The following is a 23,581-nucleotide window of genomic DNA, read 5'->3' as shown; positions in this document are numbered from 1 at the left end:
CCCTCCTTGGTCTGAGGAAGGAGGAGGAAGGGAGAGCAGGAGAGGAGGGCTCCCCAAAACTTATATTTTTAAAACCCAAACATTTTAAAGAGAATTCTTTATTTCTGAGGGTGGGGAATTGGAGGATCCATGTAGAATTATAACTAATGATGACTACTGTGACTCTGTACAGATACAGTGGCCATCTTGATAAGGAAGCCTGGTATGGGCACCATCTTGAATGTCCCAAGTGACAGCCATCTTGAGAGGGTTGGGTGGCACAACACAGGTGTTTACTTTGCTTAAAATTTGAAGCCAGCCCTGTCTCCCCCTTCTCTGATATGCCTTCTATTTTTTTAGAGTTTTAATCGATATAAAATGTACTCAAGAATGGGTTTTCAACTATTTTTATTTTGGAAACATTTCCTTCCCTTACACCCACAAATGCAGACATTTCCTGCCAATTCCCCACACCTGCTTCATCTCTTAGAAAGACCTTTTACCAGTGAGCGGTGAAGATCATCATTAGTCCCATAAAATGAACAGTGAGGTGAGTTACTTCCAAATTAGGCAGTACACAGAGCTGTTCCTTGACGGGTGGGTGGCCCGGGATAAAAAAGTCAAGGCAGCATTGTCACTTAAGTACACTCACTCTGGAGGCCTAAGGTGAGGGTATTAGTTCACAGTCCTTAAATCACTGCCCTTGGACTCAGGTCATTCTGACTGCTTCAGCCAGACCCAAGGTGCTCTGCCATTCAGATGGGAAAGATGAGGATTCCTAAGGCAAGAAGCCAAAGGAAATTGGGCCAATTCACTCTAACTAAAGGATTGCCCTAGCAGTAAATACCTTTAGTTGAGCTGATCCTAAATCAGGAGATATTCTTTCTCTCCTTCACCTTCCCGATTCCTGAGAAGTAGCTCTAGAGGGATTCTAGATGATTGGAGTTGAAGAATCCAGAAAAGTCATGAATCTAGGACTCCATGACCTAGATTGAGGGAAATAATCAACCAAAACAGGTCCTGGCCTCTGGAGAGGCTGCCTCCCCCTAAGAAGGTCCAAATTTCCAGTGACATTAAGTCATGTCACTTCTGCCAGGATCGCATCTCTTTTGCTCACTAAATCAGTCGTGCCTAGGTTGACTGAGAAATCCACATAAAATGTGGGCTCAGGGTGATGTTTCTGAGATCAAACTCCCTCTGGGAGACCTAACAGAACTTCGATACCTTGTGTTTTATTTCTATGTTTATCGGAACTGAAAACTCAGAGGTAGGCTCCTCTTCTTGATCCCCAACTTTCCACAGCCTCATTATTAACATCAGAAGTAGAAACTCCCAGCCTCAAGCCCACCTTCCATCCCTCAGGAAAAACATCCAAATCATTAAAACCCCTACAACCATCACTACAGGGATGGCTCTCTTCAGGTGCAAGAACTGAGGGCAAAACTCAACAAAGCAAACTTGGTAACAGTCCCCTTCTGCGGAGAAATCCACTTTGCCATGCAGGCTTCTATGCATTTCCACAAAATATCACTGGAAGTCAGCTCTCTGAGGGGGTTCTCCATCAGGCCCTGAAATACCAAGATACAGGGTTATCCGTGGAATTCATTCATTCATTCAATTGCATTTACTGAGCACTTACTGTGTGCAGAGCACTGTACTAAGCGCTTGGGAAGTACAAGTTGGCAACATATAGAGATGGTCCCTACCCAACAGCGGGCTCACAGTCTAGAAGGGGGAGACAGACAACAAAACAAAACATATTAGCAAAATAAAAAGAATAGTAAATATGTACAAGTAAAATAAATAGAGTAATAAATCTGTACAAATATATATACAGGTGCTGTGGGGAGGGGAAAGAGGTAGGGCAGGGGGGATGGGGAGGGGGAGGAGGAGGAGAGGAAGGAGGGGGCTCAGTCTGGGAAGACCTCCTGGAGGAGGTGAGCTCTCAGTAGGGCTTTGAAGGGAGGAAGAGAGCTAGCTTGGCGGCTGTGCGGAGGGAGGGCATTCCAGGCCAGGGGAAGGACGTGGACTGGGGGTTGATGGTGGGACAGGTGAGAACGAGGCACGGTGAGGAGGTTAGCAGCAGAGGAGCAGAGGGTACGGGCTGGGCTGTAGAGGGAGAGAAGGGAGGTGAGGTAGGAGGGGGCGAGGTGATGGACAGCCTTGAAGCCGAGAGTGAGGAGTTTTTGCCTGATGCGTAGGTTGATTGGTAGCCACTGGAGATTTTTGAGGAGGGGAGTAACATGCCCAGAGCATTTATGCAAAGATGATCCAGGCAGCAGCGTGAAGTATAGATTGAAGTGGGGAGGGGAGATGGGTGGGAACTTGACCAAAGGAGCTGAACTTAATTTCTGCCCTTTGGGCCCTGCCCAACTCTCCTCCTAAAGGATTCAATCATCATACTACTTTAAAAAATAGTGATAAAAGTACATTTTTAAAGCCCTTCTTCCTTTTCTCTTGGGCTTAAATAGGATGTCTGCTTCGCTGTATGTTGTCTTTCTTCTTCTCTGTAAATGGCTTTGGATTAACTTCTGCACAGCACTTAAATATTACTCAAGAGGAAGGATGACGATAATGTAAAATGGGCTTAGCAATGCCAACTTTCTTCACAGAGGAAGAGAGACTCATAAAAATAACCATAAAGCCCTTCACAAATGTGAAGTGATATAGAAGGCATAGCAGTAATAATGGAAAGAGATTCCTTTTCCTTCTCCTCTGCTAAGACCTCGCAGTATCTCTCACATCGCAAGAGAAAACGACACTGCTCAAAAACCACAGAATAGGAGGTGACATTAGATGAGGATAATACCACAGTGAATAAGGAACAAATATGAGACAGGGTCATCCACGTGAGAGACTTAAACTCGGGAAAGGAGGCAGACTTTTTCCAAAGAGATTTAACCCCATTTTTTCTCAGTCTTGGAGCGCTGACCTAATAAAGGCAAGCTGGGAGGAGAGCCAGACCTGAGAAGCAGAAGCTGTCCTTATTACAGCTGAGAAAATGGCTCCCACTGGCACAGCTCTGTAACGTTATTTTTAACGGCAATATTTCTGAGCCTAAGGCTCCCTCTTAGATATCAGACATTGGTGTGTTTTAAAATCTGGTTCGCAAAGTTGAAATAGTGCAGAGAGCACAAGTGAGCAATGGGAGCAGCTGCTTAAATTAATTTCCATCTCTCCCCGACTACCTCTAGATAGGACTGCATCGACAACAGACATTTGTCATCTAAAAAAAAATCACCTTTCTCATTTCCTGAAAAGCCCGAGTTCACATTGCATCCCTCCCGAATGTCTCACCATGATCCCAAGGAGGCATAACAACTTAGGGAGTTCGCTGAGCTTTTCCCATCCAGAACGCGGGGCTTCCAGGGAAATTATACCAACATTCCAGCAGGAGAAAGGAACTATGTCCAAAATCGATGATATTTTTCATAAAATCATGGAAATGGCTCAGCTTGGTGACTGGTAAAGAAAGCTCCTCTTAAAGATAGACATTTTTTTATAATGGCATTTATTAAGCGCTTACTATGTGAAAAGCGCTGTTCTAAGCGCTGGGCACTGTTCTAAGTGCTGGACATTTCTAGCCTGCTAACCTCAGAGACTCATGGGATGATTCTGTTGCTACCCATTAAGCCCCAGCATTGTTCAAAACCTCTTTTTACACAAATGTCTTTTAAATTAGTTTGTGCCAACTAAGCTCCTTGAGGGTATAGATGGTGCCTACCAACTCTCATCTATGTCCTGCCTGTAGCCTGGAACGCCCGCCCTCTTCATATCTCCGACAGACAATCACTCTTCCCCACTCCAAAGCCATATGTTTTTTAATGATATTTGTTTAACGTTTACTAATGTCAAACACTGTTCTAAGCACTGGGGTGAATAAAGGTAATCGGGTTGGACACAGTCCATGTCTCACAGAGGGCTCACGGTCTTCATCCTCATTTTACAAATGAGGTAATTGAGACACAGAGAAGTTAAGTCACACAGCAGACAAGTGGGAGAGCAGGGATTAGAACCCAGGTCCTTCTGACTCCAGGCCCGTGCTTTAAGCACTAGACTGCTTCATTTTAAAATCACATCTCCTCCAACAGGCCTTCCCTAAACCCTCATTTCCTCATCTCCCATTCCCTTCTTTGTCACCCTTGCACTTGGATTTGCTACCTGTATTCACTACTCAGAACTTACATACATATCCATAATATATTTATATTAATTTCTGTCTCTCCCTCTAGACTGTAAGCTCATTATGGGCAAGGAACGTGTCTACATTATGCTCTCCCAAGCGCTCAGGACAGTGCTCTGCACATGGTGTTCAATAAATATTTATTCATTCATTCAACTGCATTTAATGAGCACTTACTGTGTGCAGAGCACTGTACTAAGCACTTGGAGAGTACAATTTGGCAACAAATTGATTGATTGATACTTTTCATAAATCAGGGAAATGGCTCAGGTAACAGATAAACTTAGTACAGTGCTAAGCGCTTAGTACAGTGCTCTGCACACAGTAAGTGCTCAGTAAATACGATTGAATGAATGAATAAATAAATATTTCTAGCCTGATAACCTCAGAGCCTCAAGGGAAGACTCCATTTGAGCCCTAGCACTGTTCAAAAGCTCTTTTTAAACAAATGCCTTTTAAATTAGTTTGTGCCACCTAAACTCCCAGAGGGTATGGATGGCACCTATCAACTTTATTGTATTATCACCTCCCAAGCACTTAGTACAGTGGTCTGTATATAGTAAGCACTCAAATTGGTTGATGGAGGGTGGATTCAGTAGTCTTCTATGCTTGCCAAGCTGTACGTGATACCAGAACAACTAAGGGAGGCTGTGAAATTTCCCTAACAGGATACACTCTCAAGACTCTGTAAGGGTATAAATTTGGGTCTAGTCTATTGTCAGGGAGAAGAATTAGATAGTTTCTCTAGGTCCCCTCCGGCCCTAGGATTTTTTTTGAGTCAGTCTTCTGGGTGCCAAAGTGCCAGTTATGAATCGTTTCTGTCTTAGGTCACTTGAAGAAATACATAATTTATATGTTTGCGGAAGTAGTGGAAATGGAGAGCCCTAACAAAGTGTGGTTCTCATGTACTTATCTTTAAATTATATCTTATGGATTATCTATTCATATTAATGTCTGTCTCCCCCTCTAGATGGTAAGTTCCTTATGGGCAGGGAATGCATCTGCTAATTCTGTTGTACTGTTCTGAGTGTTTGCCTTCCCTGACTAAACCCTCCTCGCCTGTTCTTCAACTCCCTTCTGGGACACCCTGACTTATTCCCTTCAGTCATCACCCTTCCCAGCACCATGGTACTTATGTATATACCTGTAATTTATTTATTTATTTATTCGTGTATATTAATGTCTGCCTCCCCCTTTAGACTGTGAGCTCGTTGTGGGCAGGGAATTTGCCTATATATTTATTGTACTCACCCAAATGCTTGGTACAGTGTTTTGCACACAGTAAGTACTCAAATAATGATTGAATGAATGAATGAGCACTCAGTATAGTGCTCTGCACATAGTAAATGCTCAAAAAGTCTCACTGATTGACTGATCGACTGGCCAGGACTTCAGAAGAACTTGGTTTATCACTTAAGAGCAGAATTGATCAAAACTTGGCCCATTTAATCAAACTGAATTGAAATAAGCCCAACAAAATGACTGTACTAGATCTTTTTTTAGAAATTCCACAGTCTTCCAAACTCAGAGAAAGCAGGACCCAGAGAAAAGCAAAACTTTATTTACATAATTTATAATTCCATATGACAAGATTATATAATCTTATGGCACTTCTTTTTGTTTCAATAATGAGTTCACTCCTGGAAAAAGAACGGCCTTTTCTGGGGGTAAAAAAAAACTCCATTTAAAAGAGGGTGGAAGAATATCTTTTCTCAGGTGTAGATGAGAAAGAACTCAAAATATGAGTCCTCCTGAATGCTGCTTTTCTTTCAAAGTTCAGATTACTGGCATTTAATCATTCATTCATTCAATGCTATTTATTGAACACTTACTGTGAACAGAGCACTGTACTAAGCACTTAGGACAGTAGAGTTGGTAGACATGATCCCTGCCACAAGGATTTAGACTGTGAGCCCCACGTGGGACGGGGACTGTGTCCAACCTGATAATCCTATCTCTAACCCAGTGCTCAGAACAATGATTGACACATAGTAAGTGCTTAACAAATACCATAACAAACAAACAAGGAACTCCAAGTTAATCATATGGAGTGCATAGTCAGATAGTTAATTATAAGATTTAAGAGTCTGAAAAGACTGTTATGACATATTCATTCATTCAATCGTATTTATTGAGCGCTTACTGTGGCAGAGCACTGTACTAAGCGCTTATGAAATTGAATAATAATGATGGTATTTGTTAAGTTCTGCACAGGAAGACTAGATCCAGGCCCAAAACACGAGTTCAATAACCTTGAGTTTCAGTCATTTAGCTGCTCTTTCCTTGCATTACATCCCACCTCATTCTCTTTGCTTCTCCCAAGCAAACGTTTTAACTTTCCCTCTCCTCCTTTAGAGCCTTCTTAAAAAGCCCACAATCTGTGTTCTCTCGGAAGCAGGTTGGTCTACTGGAAGGAGCATAGGCCTGGGTGCTAATTGCGGCTCCGCCATTTGCTTGCTGTGTGACCTTGGGCAAGTCACTTGATTCTCCTGTGCCTCAGGTTCCTCATCTGTAAAACAGAGTTAAAATATCTGTTCTTCTCCCTCCCCCTTTGACTGTGAGACCCATGAGCCACGGGGACTATGTCTGATCTGCTTACGTTGTATCAATCCCAGAGCTTAATACTGTGATTAGCACATAGTAAGTGCTTAACAAAAAATTCAATTATTATCGATGGCTCTATCATTTGCCTTCCACATTCAACCTGTTACTAAGACTTCTAGGGTGTGCCACATCCTTCCCTCTCTTCACTTCCTCCCTTAAGACTACCACCCTGGCTCAAGCCCTCAATACCTCCCAGCTGGATTATCCTAGAAAACTCCCTAATGATGCCCAACCTCCAGTCTTTCCTGTCAACTTTACCCTTGGCAACACAAATCATCTTCTTAAAAAGTAACTTGGAACACATCACTGTCTTCAAAAGGTCCAAATGGCTATTTATGCAATTTTTCTTGCAGAAAACAAAAACCCAACCAATCTACTATAGTCATTGTGAGTCTCTTGAATGCAGAGTACTGTACTAAGCAGTTTAGGAGAATGCAAGAGAAGTAAAAGACACTGTCCCTATCCCGAAGGAGTTCACAAACTCACGATCAACAATTCAAAGCTTTCTATCTTAACTGCCTGCTTTCTTTTTCTTCTATTTCCCATCTTGTGCTTTTTGCCTCTCCCCACAAAACTGAACTGTACTATTCTTGTGACTCTCCCATCTGCAACCAATTGATCATGCCTTTCTCCTCCATGGAACACCCTTCCAAACTATGCTCCTTCCTCCCTTCAAAATCTTCTTGTAGAGTCTCCTCTTCCTCCAGGATGACTTCCCTAACTAATCCAACTCCTCCCTGCTGATCCCATCCCATCAATTCATCAATAGAATGTACTGAGTCTTTATATTGCAGAACACTGTACTAAGCACTTGGGAGACCACAATATTGCTAGTAAACAGGATGCCTGCCCACAAGGAGCTTACAGTCTAGACATACATTAAAATAAAGTACGGATATTTAGGGAGGTGCCATGGGGCTGAGGGTGGGGTGAATATCAAGGGCTTAAAGGGTATAGATACAAGTGCAAGGATGCCACAGAAGAGAGAGGGAGTAGGGGAGGACTTAAGGAAGGCTTCTTGGAAGAGTGGATTTTAATAAGGTTTTGAAGGTGGGGACAGTGGTAGTCTGTCCAATATGATGGGGAGGAATTCCAGGCCAGAGAGGGGACGTGGGCAAGGGGCTGACATCAGAAGTCTGGCATTAGTGGAATGAAGTGTGTGTAGCAAATCTGTGAAGTAAGGTAGGAGGGGATGAGCTGATTGAGTACTTTAAAGCCAAAGGTGAGGAGTTTCTGTTGGGTGTGAAGATGGATGGACAAGCCTGGAGGCTCTTGAGGCGTGGGGAGACGTGGACTGAACATTTTTTTAGAAAAACGACCCGGGAAGTAGCGTGAAGTGTGGACTGGAATGGGGAGAGACAGGAGGTGTGGAGGTCAGCAAAGAGCCAATGAGGTAGTCAAGGCAGGATGTGATAAGTGCCTGGATCCACATAGTAGTAGTTTGGATGGAGAGGAAAAGGTGGATTTTAGTGATGTTGTGAAGGTGGAACTGACACAATTCGGTGACAGATTGAATATGTGGGTTAAATGAGAGAGATGAGGGGAGGACAATGCCAAGGTTATGGGCTTGTGAGACAGAGAGGTTGGTAGCTGTCTACAGTGACAGGAAAGACACGGGGAGGACAGGTTTTATGTGGGAAGATGAGGAGTTCTGTTTTGGACATGTTTAGTTTGAGGTTTTTCCTTATCTCCACTCCCTTCTTCATCGCTCTGACTTGCTCCCTTTTCTCTCCCCCTCCCCAGCCCCACAGCCCTTATGTATCTATCTGTAATTGATGGTACTGACACCCGTCAACTTGTTTTGTTTTGTTGCCTGTCTCCCCCTTCTAGACTGCAAGCCCATTGTTGGGTAGGGACTGTCACTGTTGCCAAATTGTACTTTCCAAGTGCTTAGTACAGTGCTCTGCACACAGTAAGTGCTCGAATGAATGAATGAAAGGTGTTGGCAGGACATCCAAGAAGAGATATCCTGAAAGTAGGAGAAAATATGAAACTGCAGAGAAGCTAAGTCAGGGCTGGAGATATAGATTTGGGAATCATCTGCACAGAGATAGGAGTTGAAGCTGTGGGAATGGGAGTGGGAATTAAAGCTCTAAGGGAGTGAGTATAGACGGAGATTAAAAGGGATAACAGTGGAGAAGCAGCGTGGCCTAGTGGATAGAGCACGGGTTCCAATCCGAGCTCCGCCACTTGTCTGCTCTGTGACCTTGGGTAAATCACCTAACTAATCTGTGCTTCAGTACCTTCACCTGTAAAGTAGGGATTAGGACTGTGAGCTCCGTGTGAGACATGGACTATGTGCAACCCGATAATCTTGTACCTACCCCAACGCTTAGTACAGTGCCTGGCAGATAGTAAGTGCTTAACAAATGCCATTAAAAAATAAAATAGGAGAAGCCACTCTACCATGGGAACACATAACAGAAGTGAAAGATCCAGTTCTCCCCATGAAGGATTTACAAGCCACTGAAACGAGAAAGACAAGTAGATAGAGGCAGTATGGCCTAGTGGAAAGAGGACGGGCCTTGGAGTCAGAGGGTCTGAGTTCTAATCCCAGCTCTGCCATGTGCCAGCTGTGTGACCTTGGGCAAGTCACTTCACTTCTCTGAGCCTCAGATACCTCATCTGTAAAATGGGGATTCAACCCTACTCCCCCCAACTTAAGACTGTGAGCTCGACGTGGGAGAGGGACTCTGCCCAAACTGATTATCTTATATCTATCCCAGCGCTTAGAACAGTGCCCGGCACAGAGTAAGCACTTAACAAGTGCCAAAAGTCAATCAACTGCCAATTGATTAGAGAGATTTTTCTCTCTAGGATTAGAGAGAAAAGAATTAAAACAAAAATAAGCAAATAAGTAACAAATAGATATACACATGATGGTGTGGCATGAACAGGAAGAAGGGGGCTAGTCAGGGAATGTTTTTGCGGGGAAGTGACCTAACCCAAAACAGAAGTTCATCTGGGCGTACTTTCCGGGGGAGCGTCTGCTGTTACCCCAAGATTGCTGAGAGGGTAGCTTTGGTTCAGCCTGAAAGCAGGGGGATGGACTAAGTGACTTCAAATTGCCTCCAGTTCCAGGATTCAAAATGACTATCTCTTTGCTAAATGTAGTTCTGCCATTATTTGAACTCCATCATAATCAAACAAGCAAGGATTTGTCTGGGAATCATTGGAGAAAGAGACAGTAAAGTCAGACAACTCATCCCCAACTAAATGAATCTTTTTTCCTTCACATCCCTAAAACTAAGGCAACGCACCTGACATCATCACCTCTTCTGCATTTGCTAGTGACTTAGTGGAGCAGACAGTGCGTAGTAAGCACTTAACAATTACCATAAAAAAATAAGAGGAAGGAAGCAGAAGTGAAAAAGTTGAGGCAAGGTCCGACTAGACTTTGTTCTCATCTCAAGAGGAATTATACTGAGTTTCACTTCTGTTCAGAGGAAATAAATGTCACTGGGCATGCAGGATAATGCCTAGTCACACCTCCCTCACCCTCTTAGGCCAGACTGCTTAGAGAAGGGGAATTTCAGCCCTATGACAGCAGATAGAAGAGACTGGGAAAATCCTTCTCCCAGAAGACGGGTAAAGTAGCTCACTGTGGGCAGGGAATGTGCCTTCCAAATCTGTTGCGTTGCTCTCTCCCAAGCGCTCAGTACAGTAAGCACACAATAAATACCACTGACTGACTGATTAAAGCAGATAGAATTCTGAAAGAGAAATCTCACAGTTTATCAATCAGGCAAGAGGCATTACCACCATTTGCCATGATCTGCCAGCTTTATTGCCATGTTTACTGGATCCCTGCTGGGAATGGCTGAGACTAGACCAGATGAAAGCTGTCCAAAATCTTAGTTCAGGCTCCATTAGAGCAACCCTTGAGCTTTCCATGGTGAATATCCTCACCTCTTTCTAATTTCTTATTGAGTCAATTAAATCAATCTTTTCATTGAGCACTCACTGTGTGCAGCGCACTGCACAAAACTCCTTGGGGGAGTATAACAGATTTTATAACAGAGAAGTAGCGTGGGTCAGTGGAAAGAGTAGGGGCTTTGGAGTCAGAGTTCATGGGTTCAAATCCCAGCTCTGCCAATTGTTAGCTGTGTGACTTTGGGCAAGTCACTTAACTTCTCTGTGCCTCAGCTACCTCATCTGTAAAATGGGGATTAAGACTGTGAGCCCCCCGTGGACAACCTGATCACTTTGTAAACTCCCCAGTGCTTAGAACAGTGCTTTGCACATAGTAAGTGCTTAATAAATGCCATCATTATTATTATTACTTGGTTGACATGGTCCCTGCCCATAAGGAGCTTGTTTAAGTCTCTAACCCCGGGAATTGACTTCGAGCTCTTCTCTCTTAAACATGACCTAAAGAGAAATCAGGCCATCAATACAGGCTTGCAGAAATCCAGCAGTTGGTCTCCTGATCAAAAGGAGAGGGAGCCCTGTCTCATGCTCTCACCTGGCTGACTTCCAAGTCCTGGCTTCCCGCCTCTACCAGGAATCTGGCCACCGAGTGGGCACGGGAAGGGTCGTTGGCGTCACCTGAGGTGAACTGGAAAAAATCATTGATCTGGTTAGAAAAACATGTGCATCGTCCAGATTTCTTTCCGCTACTCGTGTGACATCACCTCCTTCGCTTCAACTATTCAGGTCTGGAGCAACAGAGCGTGAGTAGAGGGAAGAGAATCAGATCTGCTGCTCAGAACTCCACTAATCTGAATCATGAATAAAAGAGGTTGACACTAAGAACTCTGCTAATCTAAATCACGAATAAAGCAGGTTGACAAGAGTGATAGCAGCAGGGTTCTGCTTTTCTGTCTGAGTTTGAGACACTAAGCTTCAAAGTCTGGGCACCTTAAAACTCAGAAGTAGCAGAGAAAGCTCAGAACCATAATATAGATTACCGACTGGGACATTCTCTCATGAAAAGGCAGAAAGGGTTTAGGTCCGAAGAAGAGGATTAGGGAATGGTTATTAAAGCCATGATGTTATTAAATCCATCATCAGATCCATTGGTGATGATGACGATGGCTTTTGCAAGTCGTTTTAGGGCTTCTCAGGCATCATCCTTTTCTTTAATCTCGCTCAATTGAGTGCAAATCTGGACCTTGTTGGAAACACCAAATTCCTTGGACTAGCCTCCTACTGACACCTGAGAAGTAGATGGGATAATAATAATAATGATGATGATAATCTGGAGAAGCAGTGTGGATCATTGGAAAGAGCATGAGCTTGGTAGTCAGAGGTCAATCAAACAATCAATCAATCGTATTTATTAAGCGCTTACTGTGTGCAGAGCACTGTACTAAGCGCTTGGGAAGTACAAGTTGGCAACATATAGAGACAGTCCCTACCCAACAGTGGGCTCACAGTCTAGAAGGGGGAGACAGAGAACAAAACCAAACATATTAACAAAATAAAATAAATAGAATAGATATGTACAAGTAAAATAAATAGAGTAATAAATATGTACAAACATATATACATATATACAGGTGCTGTGGGGAAGGGAAGGAGGTAAGATGGGCGGATGGAGAGGGGGACGAGGGGGAGAGGAAGGAGGGGGCTCAGTCTGGGAAGGCCTTCTGGAGGAGGTGAGCTCTCAGTAGGGCCTTAAAGGGAGGAAGAGAGGTAGCTTGCCGGATGTGGGGAGGGAGGGCATTCCAGGCCGGGGGGATAACGTGGGCCGGGGGTAACCTCGTAACCTTCCCAGCACTTAGAACAGTGCTTTGCACACAGTAAGTGCTTAATAAATGTCATTATTATTATTATTATTACTAATCCTAGTTGTGCCACTTTGCTGCTCTGTGACCTGTGGCAAGTCACTTCATTTCTCTGGGCCTCAGTTACCTTATCTGTGAAATGGGGATGAAGACTATGAGCCCATGTGGGACAGGGACTGTGTCCAACCCGATTCGCTTGTATCCACCCCATCGCTTAGTACAGTGCCTGGCATATAGTAAGTGCTTAACAAATACCACAATTATTACTATACGGACTTGTCCTTCAGTAACTTGAGAAGCAGCGTGGCTCAGTGGAAAGAGCCCGGACTTTGGAGTCAGAGGTCAGGGGTTCAAATCCCGGCCGCGCCAACTGTCAGCTGTGTGACTTCGGGCAAGTCACTTAACTTCTCTGTGCCTCAGTACCTCATCTTAAAATGGGGATTAAGACTGTGAGCCCCCCGTGGGACAACCCGATCACCTTGTAACCTCCCCAGCGCTTAGAACAGTGCTTTGCACATAGTAAGCGCTTAATAAATGCCATCATTATTATTATTATTATTATTCACTTTCAAGTTGAGATCGGCCAGAGACACCTTCTGCTCCTATTAAAATGAGAGAAAGTGGAGTCTCAAAAGGACATACGGATGGATCAATAATCAGTTGCCAGATGTCTGCTGTGTGACCTTGGGCAAATCACTTAACTTCTCTGTGCCTCAGTTTCCTCATCTTCAAAATGGGGATTCATTGCCTGTTCTCCCACCTACTTATTTACTGAGGGACAACGAGAGTTGCAGGGGGAAGAGCCTAGAAACTGCTCCGTCCTTCACTTTATTCAAGCAAATTCCATATTCCTCTCTTCTAATTATCTCCAAACTCAGTCTTGTCTTTGGGCTAGAAACAAAGTTGTCTTGTCTTACGCTGTCGAGTCGTTTCTGACCCATAATGACTCCATGGACATATCTCCCACAGGATGCCCCACCTCCATCTGCAATCATTCTGGTAGCGCAGCCTTAGTTTTCTCGGTAAAAATGCGGAAGTGGTTTACCATTGCCTTCTTCCGCGCTGAATCTCCGCCCTCGGCTCTCTCCCAAGCCACTGCTGCCCAGCGCAGGTGAGTTTTGCCTTGTAGCAGATTGCCTTCCACTCGCTAGCCACTGCCCAAGCTAGGAATGGGATAGGTATGCCTCTGCTTCACTCTCCCTCCTGTAGCCGAGACTGGTAGAGTTGTGGAAACTCTCCAGGTGCGATCCTGAGATGGGAAAAACTAGATGGAGAGGCCTAAAATTAAAACTGCTCCTCTAAACACACAGAATCTCCTGCCCCTTTACCTCTGAGGAAAAATGGACTCCAGGGTACTCAGTTGTTCTTCGAGGGAGAAACTTCCCACTTCTAAGCTGGTCAATCCACAGTTGGCTTCTGAACCAGCCTCAGTCGTCATGCCAAGGGGGTTTTTGAACATGGCTTCTTGGTAACCTGTGTGGAAAAAAAACCCTGCCATTGAGCTGGGAGAGCAGAATCTTGACTGCCAATGCCTCTGGCCAGGTACCAAGTGGAAAGATAATCGTGTTCAGGGCCACACAAAGGAGTCGCTTGATAACATCCATCCTGAAAAGTTTCCCTGCCCCCCTCCTTCCCTAAGTGGACGAAGAAGAGCTTCTCTTAAGGGAAAGGGTAGAGAAAAGGCGCAGCAGAAGACATGAGTACAGCAGCAGGATGGGAAAGGGAGGGGGAGGAGGGAAGAGCAAGCAAAGTGAGAAACTGCATTGGAGTGGGCTGCAAGGGACTGTGCCGGGAAGGAGCAGCCTGGGTGAAAGGAGTGGATGCGGGAGCGAGGCAGAAATCAGGGCACAGGAGCTCAGCGGGATAAACGCGGAACAAATGCAGATGGAGAGAGAAAAAGAGGAGCAGGGGGTCTGTGGCAGGAAATGGACCGGAGGAAAGAGGACCTGACCAAAATTAGACAGAGCTATTTCAGAGTTGTCGGAGGAATGGTGCTCGGACAACCAGCTCAGCGAACTAGCAGGAACGGCAAGCATCGGACAAGCTAAGGGCGCTCGAGGGGAAAGGGAAGGGACACCTCATTTCCGGAAGCTTCATGAGCTGCACCCAGAAGTGGCACGAGGAGCGGTGTGGTCTACTGGAAAGGCCACAGGCCCGGGAGTCGGAGGATCTGGGTTCTCATCCTGCCTCTGCCAGTTGTCTGCTGTGTGACCTTGGACAAGTTACTTAACTTCCCTGTGCCTCAGTTTTCTCATCCCTAAAATGGGGGCTCAATGACTGTTCTCCATCCTACTTGGACTGTGAGCGTCACACAGGACAGGGACTTCAACCTGATCAACTGATTAAGACTGTGAGCCCCCCGTGGGACAACCTGATCACCTTGTAACCTCCCCAGTGCTTAGAACAGTGCTCTGCACATAGTAAGCGCTTAATAAATGCCATTATTATTATTATTATTATTACCCCAACACTTAGAACAGTACTTGGCAGTCATTCATTCAATCATATTTATTGAGCGCTTACTGTGTGCACAGCACTGTACTAAGCGCTTGGGAAGTACAAGTTGGCAACATATAGAGACGGTCCCTACCCAACAATGGGCTTGGCACATAATAAGCGCTTAAATACCAAAATGAAAATGATGATAAGACGCTATGCCACTTCTTCAGTGCACTAGATTCATTCACTCATTCACTCAATCATATTTACTGAGCGCTTACTGTGTGCAGAGTACTGTACTAAGTGCTTGGAAAGTACAAGTCGGCAACATATAGAGGCGATCCCTACCCAACAACAGGTTCACAGTCTAGATGGGTAAGTCTTGTGGATGTATCAATGCCAGTATCAAAGAACAGAGGACAAAAAATATTAGGGATCAAGAGAAGCCAAGGCATAAAGACAACAAAAACAAAGCACAAACAGGAGAACTTGGCGTGGAGCCCAAGAGACCAACCTGGACCTGGGATCTGGTAAGGACCCTGATAACCACCGCTGGACTCTTCCTTCGGCAAGTCCCAAAAGGGCTCCTGGAAGTCGAGTTCCTTGTAGACCAACTGCTCTGGCTTGAATGGCAACTGCTCGTTTGAGTCTAACATTAAATGTCCCAGCCAGAGTTGAGGAGTGCGACTGGCTGTCTCATCGATGCTTGAGGGAGGAAGTGGCCAGTAATCTGTCCTGGGTTCTTCAAAGTAGAAGGTGTGTTCTGCAGTGGTAGGAGTCCCCAGGACCTTGCTGGGCTGTTCAAACTCATTTCCTTGCTTAAAACTGCAGTGAAATACAGGGAAAAAAAACGGGCATGGGAACTTCTCCCCTCTCAGGACTCTTAGTGCCCTCCTAGGCCTCTGATCTGGCCTCAGACCTGAACTCTAGGCCTCAGCCATGTTCTTTCTCCGTTCTTTTGGGCTCTTCTCTCTCTCTCTCTCTGAATCCCATTCGCCCTTTCCCACAAATCCCCAAATCCCTTTTCTCTGAGGATAAGCCCTGGGGAGAGCAATGGGCCAAACAAATTAGCAGGAAAATGCCCTTGCATTCCAAAGATTTGGCCAGAGGATATTAAGGACCAGCCAGTGGAGAGAGACCCTCCCCAAGTGTGAGGCCCTTTGTCTTTTCAGGGAGCCCCCCAGGGCAGAGAGTTGATTAAAACAGAGTTTGACCACTCTCCCCAGTTTCCTCAGATGTGCCTATTCTCCACGTGAAAAGCTATATAAAAGAAGTTTTCAAATAACTAGTTGAGCGGCACTATTTCCATTCTCCTCTCAGGATCTCACCTGGAGAGTTTCCAGTATTCTACCAGTCTTGGTTTGGGAGGGAGAGTCAAGCAGAGACATACCCATTCCATTCCTTATTTTGGGGGCTAGCAAGTGGAAGGCAATCTGCTACAAGTCAAAACTCACCTGCGCTGAGCAGCAGCAGCATGGGACAGAGTCGAGGGCGGAGACTCAAGTTTACTGCACAGAAGAAGGCAATGGTAAACTACTTCTGTATTTTTACCAAGAAAACTCTATGGATGCACTACCAGAACGATTGCAGATGGAGGTGGGGCTTTCCGGGATAGATAAGTCTGCAGAGTCGCTATGGGCCTGAAGCGACTCAACAGCATAAGACCAGACATTTCCATTACCTGGAATTCAGCAGCTCCATTAAAGGCACATCCGCAGGATGCTGAAGTTCCAGGGCTGATTCCTCCCAATTAGTCTCCCAAGGAACTACCGAAGTTTCTAATTCCTTCAGATGAAAACCTTCCTGAAATGCAGCTGAAAGCATAGGAGGGGAGGTCAGCACTTCAGCCTGTTCTACAGTTCTGAAAATCCTCTGCTTAGTGGCCTGGGTGTCAGAAGGACCCGGGATTAGAACACGTTTGCTACGTGGCCTTGGGCAAATCACTTAACTTCTCTGGGCCTTGGTTACTTCACCTGGAAATGGGGATTAAGAGTGTGAACCCCATGTGGGACAGGAACTGTGTCCAATCTGATTAATTTGTATCTACCCCAAAACTTAAAACAGTGCCTGACACATTGTAAATGCTTAACAAGTACCATATAATTATTAAATACTACAGATTGATGAACCCCAAGAATCACCCTCCCATTTTAAAAGATGGAGATACTAAGAGCCAAGGAGGGGAATTTGGCCAGCAATTCACTGCAAGTCATTGGAAGAGTCAGGAATGTAACGCCTTCAGCTGTCCTAATCGCCAAGCAACAAAATCCCTCTCTAAAGACAATTTAGGAGCAGAGCAATTAGCATCTCTATAAGTGCTTCCTCTTCTGGGAGTTTATGGGGTTTTGTTCTACTTCCCTATGTGAGCAAGGGGAAAGCTAGAGAAGCAGCATGGCCTAGTGGATAGAGCACAGGCCTGGGTTCTAATCCTAGGTCCGCCCTTGTCTGCTATGTGACCTTGGGCAAGTCACTTCACTTCTCTATGCCTCAGTTACCTCATCTGTAAAATGGGAATTAAGACTGCGAGCCCAATGTGGGACAAGGACCATGTCCAACACAATTACTTTGTGTCTACTATGGCACTTAAGTACAGTGCCTGGCACATAGTAAGCACTTAATAAATACCACTATTATTATCATTATTATTAAATATCAGAAGTTTGAAATGGAACAATAAGACCCTGCTAACCGAGGGGGGGCATTGTTTATTAGTTTATTATTAGTTTCCTGTCTATTAGTTTCCTGTCTATGCTTGGCACCCTTGGAGATGGAACAGCTGGGCCCGTTGCAGAGTGGGAATGGTTTTGCTTCCTCCCTTCAAAGCACTTACTGAGCACTTACTGTGTGCAGAGCACTGTACTAAGCGCTTGGGAAGTACAAGTTGGCAACATATAGAAACGGTCCCTCCCCAACAACGGGCTCACAGTCTAGAAACAGCAGGCTCCTCCAGGAGGCCTTCCCAGACTGAGCCCCGTCCTTCCTCTCCCCCTCTTCCCCCTCTCCATCTCCCCGCCTTACCTCCTTCCCCTCCCCACAGCACCTGTATATATGTATATATGTTTGTACATATGTATTACTCTAGTTATTTATTTTACTTGTACATATTTATTCTATTTATTTTATTTTGTTAATACGTTTGGTTTTTTGTCTGTCTCCCCCTTCTAGACTGTGAGCCCGCTGTTGGGTAGGGGCCATCTCTAGATGTGGCCAACTTGTACTTCCCAAGCGCCTAGTACAGTGCTCTGCACACAGTAAGCGCTCAATAAATACGACTGAATGAATGAATGAATTGTTGATGACCTCCCCGCAGGCTGTACTTTCCCAAGCACTTAACACAGCGCTCCACAGAGAGTAAGCACTCCATAAATATCATTGATTGAATGATTATAATTTACAGAGTGACAATGCAGACAACGAACTGAGTGTCAACCTGAGGTCAGGGGCATATTCATTTGCACCTAGGAGGCCCAAAAACCCATTTGTAATTAGAAGAACACATACGTCTTAGATGCGTGGGATATTGGACTGCGTTTCTTAAAACTATAAGCTCCAAGTGGGCAGGGGTCATGTCTACCAACTCTCTTGTATCGGACTTTCCCAGGTGCTTAGTACAGTGCTTTGCACACAATAAATGTTCAATAAATACCATTGCCTGATTGATATAAATGACTCAGTTAACCTCCGGAAGCCAGCCTGTTTTATATAGGGGATTAGATCACCACCACAGTCCTCCTTTCCTCTCTCTCTTTAAGCATCCGTTCTGCCTTTTAGACTGTGAGCCCACTGTTGGGTAGGGACTGTCTCTATATGTTGCCAATTTGTACTTCCCAAGCGCTTAGTACAGTGCTCTGCACACAGTAAGTGCTCAATAAATACGACTGATGATGATGCATGGCTCAGTGGAAAGAGCACGGGCTTTGGAGTCAGAGGTCATAGGTTCGAATCCCGACTCTGCCACATGTCTGCCGGGTGACCTAGGGCAAGTCACTTAACTTCTCCGAGCCTCAGTTACCTCATCTGTAAAATGGGGATTAAGACTGTGAGCCCCACATGGGACAATTTGATCACCATGTATCCCCCCCAGCGCTTAGAACAGTGCTCTGCACATAGTAAGCGCTTAACAAATGCCATCAAAAAAAAAAACCACAGGAAGCTGCCAGTAGAGCCCATCAATCAATGATATTTACTGAGTACCTTCAGAGTACTAATAAGGGGAGGAAACACTATGGAGTCCTCTGCTGCTGTCAAATAGTGAAAAGAACTTGCCTGCAAGGTGACCCTGCCAAGTCACTTAACTTATCTGGGCCTCGCTTTTTTTCATCTATACAATGGGAATTACCTTAGACCGTGAGACCCATGTGGGATACGGCCCCTTCGATCTGACTGCTTTACATCTACCTTGGCACTTAACACACTATCATTGTTGTCATTATTATTATTACCAATATTGCAACTTTCCTTGGTTATCTAAGGAAGGAAGCAAGGAAACAGAGCCCCTCTCTCTAATCTCAAAAGGTTTTCCCCACCTACCTGCAATTTAAGAATCAATCCTATTTATTAAGACTTACTGTGTGCAGAGCACTGTACTAAATGCTTGGGAGAGTACAATCTAACAGAGTTGGTAGACATGAGGAAAAAAAAAAGGATGGAAAAAAAAAAGGATGTGGGGGCATTGGTGGTTCAGTGGTAGAATTCTCGCCTCCCACGTGGGAGACTTGGGCTCGATTCCCGGCCAATGCAGCTGGATTTTTTTCAGCGCTTAGAACAGTGCTATGCACATAGTAAGTGCTTAATAAATGCTATCATTATTATGTTCCCAAACCACAACGAGCTTAGAGAAGCAGCGTGGCTCAGTGGAAAGAGCTCGGGCTTTGGAGTCAGAGGTCATGGATTCAAATCCTGCTCCGCCACTTGTCAGCTGTGTGGCTTTGGGCAAGTCACTTAACTTCTCTGTGCCTCAGTTCCCTCATCTGTAAAATGGGTTTAAGACTGTAAGCCCCAGGTGGGACAACCTGATCACCTTGTATCCCTCCAGCACTTAAAACAGTGCTTTACACATAGTAAGCACTTAACAAATACCATTATTATTATTATTATTACAGTCTAGAGGACCATGATTCATCATTATTATTTTAGAAGGCAGTAATTTTGAATGGAAAACGTGGAGTGGAGTAGGTGGTGATGGCGAAGTGGATAGACCATGGGCCTGGGAGTTGGGTCATGGTTCTAATCCATCCGTCCTTTGTCTTCTGGGTGACCTTGGGCAATTCACTTCACTTCTTTGTGCCTCAGTTACCTCCTCCGTAAAACAGGGCTTGAGACTGTGAGCCCCGTGTGGAGCAGGGACTGTGTCCAACCTGATTTGCTTGTATCCACCCCAGTGTTGGTAGTAAGTGATTAATAAATACCATAACTATTGTGGTTATTAAAACATTCCTGGTTTATGCTACCCTGTCAAGGATCTGTTCACTAACATAACTGAACTCAAACAACTGGAGAACCGGAGGAAGTCTCACCTGTTGGCTCTGAGAGGTAAGATTCCTTTACTGGCTGGGGCCTTGAGTCTTCTGTTGAATTCCCAATTTGGGCAAGGTGCCACGGTGGGTCCTGCTGTCCAGGAACGGTTTTCGGGTAACGACGACGGTAATTAGCAAACCAGTTAGTGATCTGGTGAACGTGCAGGTTGGTCTCTACAGCCAAGCTCTCCTGCCGGGCCAGAAAGGAGACAGAACCATTGCAAGACATCAAGTCTACATCTCCTGAATTGCAACTGGTGAGAGAAAGACAGGGAACGCCTAACAAAACAAGGGATCTGCTAAGACTCTCTTCCATCAAGAGGGATTGACAAGCCAATTCCGACTGTACATCTCTCGCCATGAGTCAGGGGAAGAATGACAGAGAGGCTTCAATTCATCAGAGTAACTTAAGGGAGTTTTCAACACAGCTGTAGGAAGCAAAGACTTGTTTATGATTCCTCCCACAGTGTTAAAAAGGGAAAGAGAAAAGGAGCAATATGTTCTACTGACAGTGTTTTTAAAAGCACGAATCTGGAAGAGGGATGAAAATCAAGAATGCGGTCTGGTGTCCAGAAGATTCTGGTATTAGTTGTTTTGCTTCTCCCATAGTCAGTACCTGGTCCCCCACACACCTGCTACTCTTCAATAATCAACCGTATTTATCGAGCGCTTACTGTGTGGAGAGTATTTGGGAGAGTACGATATATTATTATTATATAACAGAGTTGGTAGACACGTTCCCTGCTTACAATGACCTTACAGTCTAGAGGGGGAGACAGACATAATAATAATAATGATGGCATTTATTAAGCGCTTACTATGTGCAAAGCACTGTTCTAAGCGCTGGGGAGGTTACAAGGGGATCAGGTTGTACCACGGGGGGCTCACGGTCTTAATCCCCATTTTACAGATGAGGGAACTGAGGCACAGAGAAGTTGGGTGACTTGCCCAAAGTCACACAGCTGACAATTGGTGGAGTCAGGATTTGAACCCCTGACCTCTGGACTCCAAAGCCCATGCTCTTTCCACTGAGCCATGCTGTTTCTTCTTGGGGCTGAGGAACAAGTGAATAATAGTTGCAAATCCAAGTACAAGGGTGACTCAGAAGGGACAGAAGAGGAAATGAGGGCCTAGTTGGGAAAGGCCTCTATAAGTACAATTGACTGATTTCCAACTTGTACTTCCCAAGCGCTTAGTACAGTGCTCTGCACACAGTAAGCGCTCAATAAATACGATTGATTGATTGATTGATTGATTGACTGAAGGAAACCCTTGTTTCCTTTGCACATACCTGCTGCTCCTTATTAGGATGGGCCGTCACTTCCAAGGCAAACTTCAGCAGTTTCTGGCGCACCTCTTTTGGGTGATTTCGGGTCTTCACACCCTCAGGACAGAGGGAAGGTGGGGGAGGATTCCTTCAGAGGAGAGAAACTAAGTCTGCAAATCTTCCGAAGAAGCGCGTACGACTCTCCAAATGCAGCCCCTATTTCTACCCTCCTTCTCCACATGAGAAACGCATTTCCCCTCTTACTTCCCACATACCTCTTCCTGGAACGATACCTCTGCACCGGTGTCAGGAAGTTGGCATTGTACTTGTCCATGGTCCTGTGGTAATGAATCTCGTTCCACAGTTGCACCAACTCCTTCCTGTCTTCCACAGCCTTGCAGCCCTAATCACAGTGGGCAGAGTGAGCCCAGCCCCTCCCACACCCATCGCCTCCTGACAGGGGTGGGCAGAAGTGGAGTCGGACACGGGACACTCCGGTTTTTAGCATGTCCATCCCCTGTCCAATCTGGATACCACACCGGACACGTGCGCCTTCCCCGCCACGGTTTCCTGCTGCTGAGTTTTTTGGCACAGACCCGGTGCCCGTGCTCAGAGGGCCCGGGGACGAGAACAAGAAAGCTCGGGGGCAAGAGGGAGGGCTAGGAGTCCCCCTGAAGAAACTTTCGAGATTCAGGCAAATTAGGCACATGAAAATGGTTCACATGGTAGCCCACTGCTGGGTAGGGACTGTCTCTATATGTTACCATCTTGTACTTCCCAAGCGCTTAGAACAGTGCTCTGCACACAGTAAGCACTCAATAAATACGATTGATGATGATGATGATGATGATGGTATCACCCTGTCACACTGCATACCCGGCGTGATACATCAGTTCAGGTTGCTCCCTACAACATTCTGTGAAGCAGAGGGGCTCTCAGGGATATACTACTACTACTACTAATAATAATAATAATGGCATTTGTTAAGCGCTTACTATGTGCAAAACACTGTTCTAAGCGCTGGGGGGGGGATACAAGGTGATCAGGTTGTCCCATGTGCGGCTCACAGTTTTAGTCCCCATTTTACAGATGAGGTAAGTGAGGCCCAGAGAAGTGAAGTGACTTGCCCAAAGTCACACAGCTGACAAGTGGCAGAGCCGGGATTAGAACCCATGACCTCTGGCTCCCAAGCCCATGCTCTTTCCACTGAGCTATGCTGCTTCTCTAATAATAATAATAATCATATTTGTTAAGCACTTACTATGTGCCAAGCACTGTTCTAAGTGCCGTGGTAGATGCAAGGTAATCAGGTTGTCCCACCTGGGGCTCACAATCCTAATCCCCATTTTACAGATGAGGGAACTGAGGCAAAGAGAAGTTAAGCTGCTTGCCTAAGCTCACACAGCAGACAAGTGGGATATCTCCACCTTTTGGTGTAGCTAATGATTGATTTGTTACCCGCCTCGAGATGCCTAAAAGGTATGTTATTTCTGCTCATTCAAAATCATTTCCCACTTTATGAAAAATAAATACATTAATTAATAAATAAATAACTCTTTCCCTATGAAAGGACTAAAGGAGAGGTCCCTACCTCCAATAGCCTGCAAGCCGCCTGATGTTGCCTCCTGTGCACGTAGAAGAGCACACAAGCTCGGACCACGTCGGAATTGGTGAGGAAATACTTCAGGTACTCGGATTTAATCAGAGCCTCGACCAACGGCTCCAGCTCCAGAGGGTTATCTCGGAAATCACGGCAGAACCGTCCAGCCAATTGCACCAGCTCGTCCTGTGGAGGGTGGGGACTGGGGGCCTGTTTCAACAAGACTAAGAGCTTCTTCATCCTCGGGTTTGATCAGTCACCTCT

At 45.3% G+C, this 23,581-nt stretch overlaps 1 protein-coding gene and 2 non-coding genes across 3 annotated transcripts; 1 reads left to right on the top strand and 2 right to left on the bottom strand.

Annotated features, from left to right (window-relative positions):
• Window positions 1-1,473: 1,473 nt before the first annotated feature.
• Window positions 1,474-23,557, bottom strand: ANHX (anomalous homeobox). The gene is made up of 9 exons (XM_038763974.1): window positions 23,309-23,557; window positions 21,993-22,120; window positions 21,742-21,865; window positions 20,451-20,640; window positions 16,616-16,748; window positions 15,449-15,759; window positions 13,824-13,968; window positions 11,232-11,324; window positions 1,474-1,547 (listed from the first exon to the last, which is right to left on the bottom strand). Exons 1-8 carry the CDS (start codon window positions 23,555-23,557, stop codon window positions 11,264-11,266), a joined length of 1,341 nt encoding a protein of 446 aa, XP_038619902.1. The 3' UTR covers window positions 1,474-1,547; window positions 11,232-11,263.
• LOC119942960 lies at window positions 13,617-13,754 on the bottom strand. The gene has a single exon (XR_005455451.1). It is a non-coding gene; the product is annotated as a small nucleolar RNA SNORA7 (small nucleolar RNA).
• TRNAG-CCC lies at window positions 19,604-19,674 on the top strand. The gene has a single exon. It is a non-coding gene; the product is annotated as a tRNA-Gly (tRNA).
• Window positions 23,558-23,581: the final 24 nt, after the last annotated feature.

The sequence above is a fragment of the Tachyglossus aculeatus genome, chromosome 21, assembly GCF_015852505.1.
Source record: "Tachyglossus aculeatus isolate mTacAcu1 chromosome 21, mTacAcu1.pri, whole genome shotgun sequence".
Lineage (NCBI taxonomy): Eukaryota > Metazoa > Chordata > Mammalia > Monotremata > Tachyglossidae > Tachyglossus > Tachyglossus aculeatus.
This window is presented reverse-complemented; position numbering and strand designations above follow the sequence as displayed.

Excerpts from the sequence above, each read along its gene's own strand:
- ANHX (XM_038763974.1), bottom strand. The coding sequence starts at position 23,557 with ATGAAGAAGCTCTTAGTCTTGTTGAAACAGGCCCCCAGTCCCCACCCT. Across the intron at positions 16,749-20,450 it reads TTACCTCTCAGAGCCAACAG|CTGCATTTCAGGAAGGTTTT; the intron begins GTGAGACTTCCT and ends CTATGCTTTCAG. Across the intron at positions 15,760-16,615 it reads ATGGAGCTGCTGAATTCCAG|TTTTAAGCAAGGAAATGAGT; the intron begins GTAATGGAAATG and ends ATTTCACTGCAG.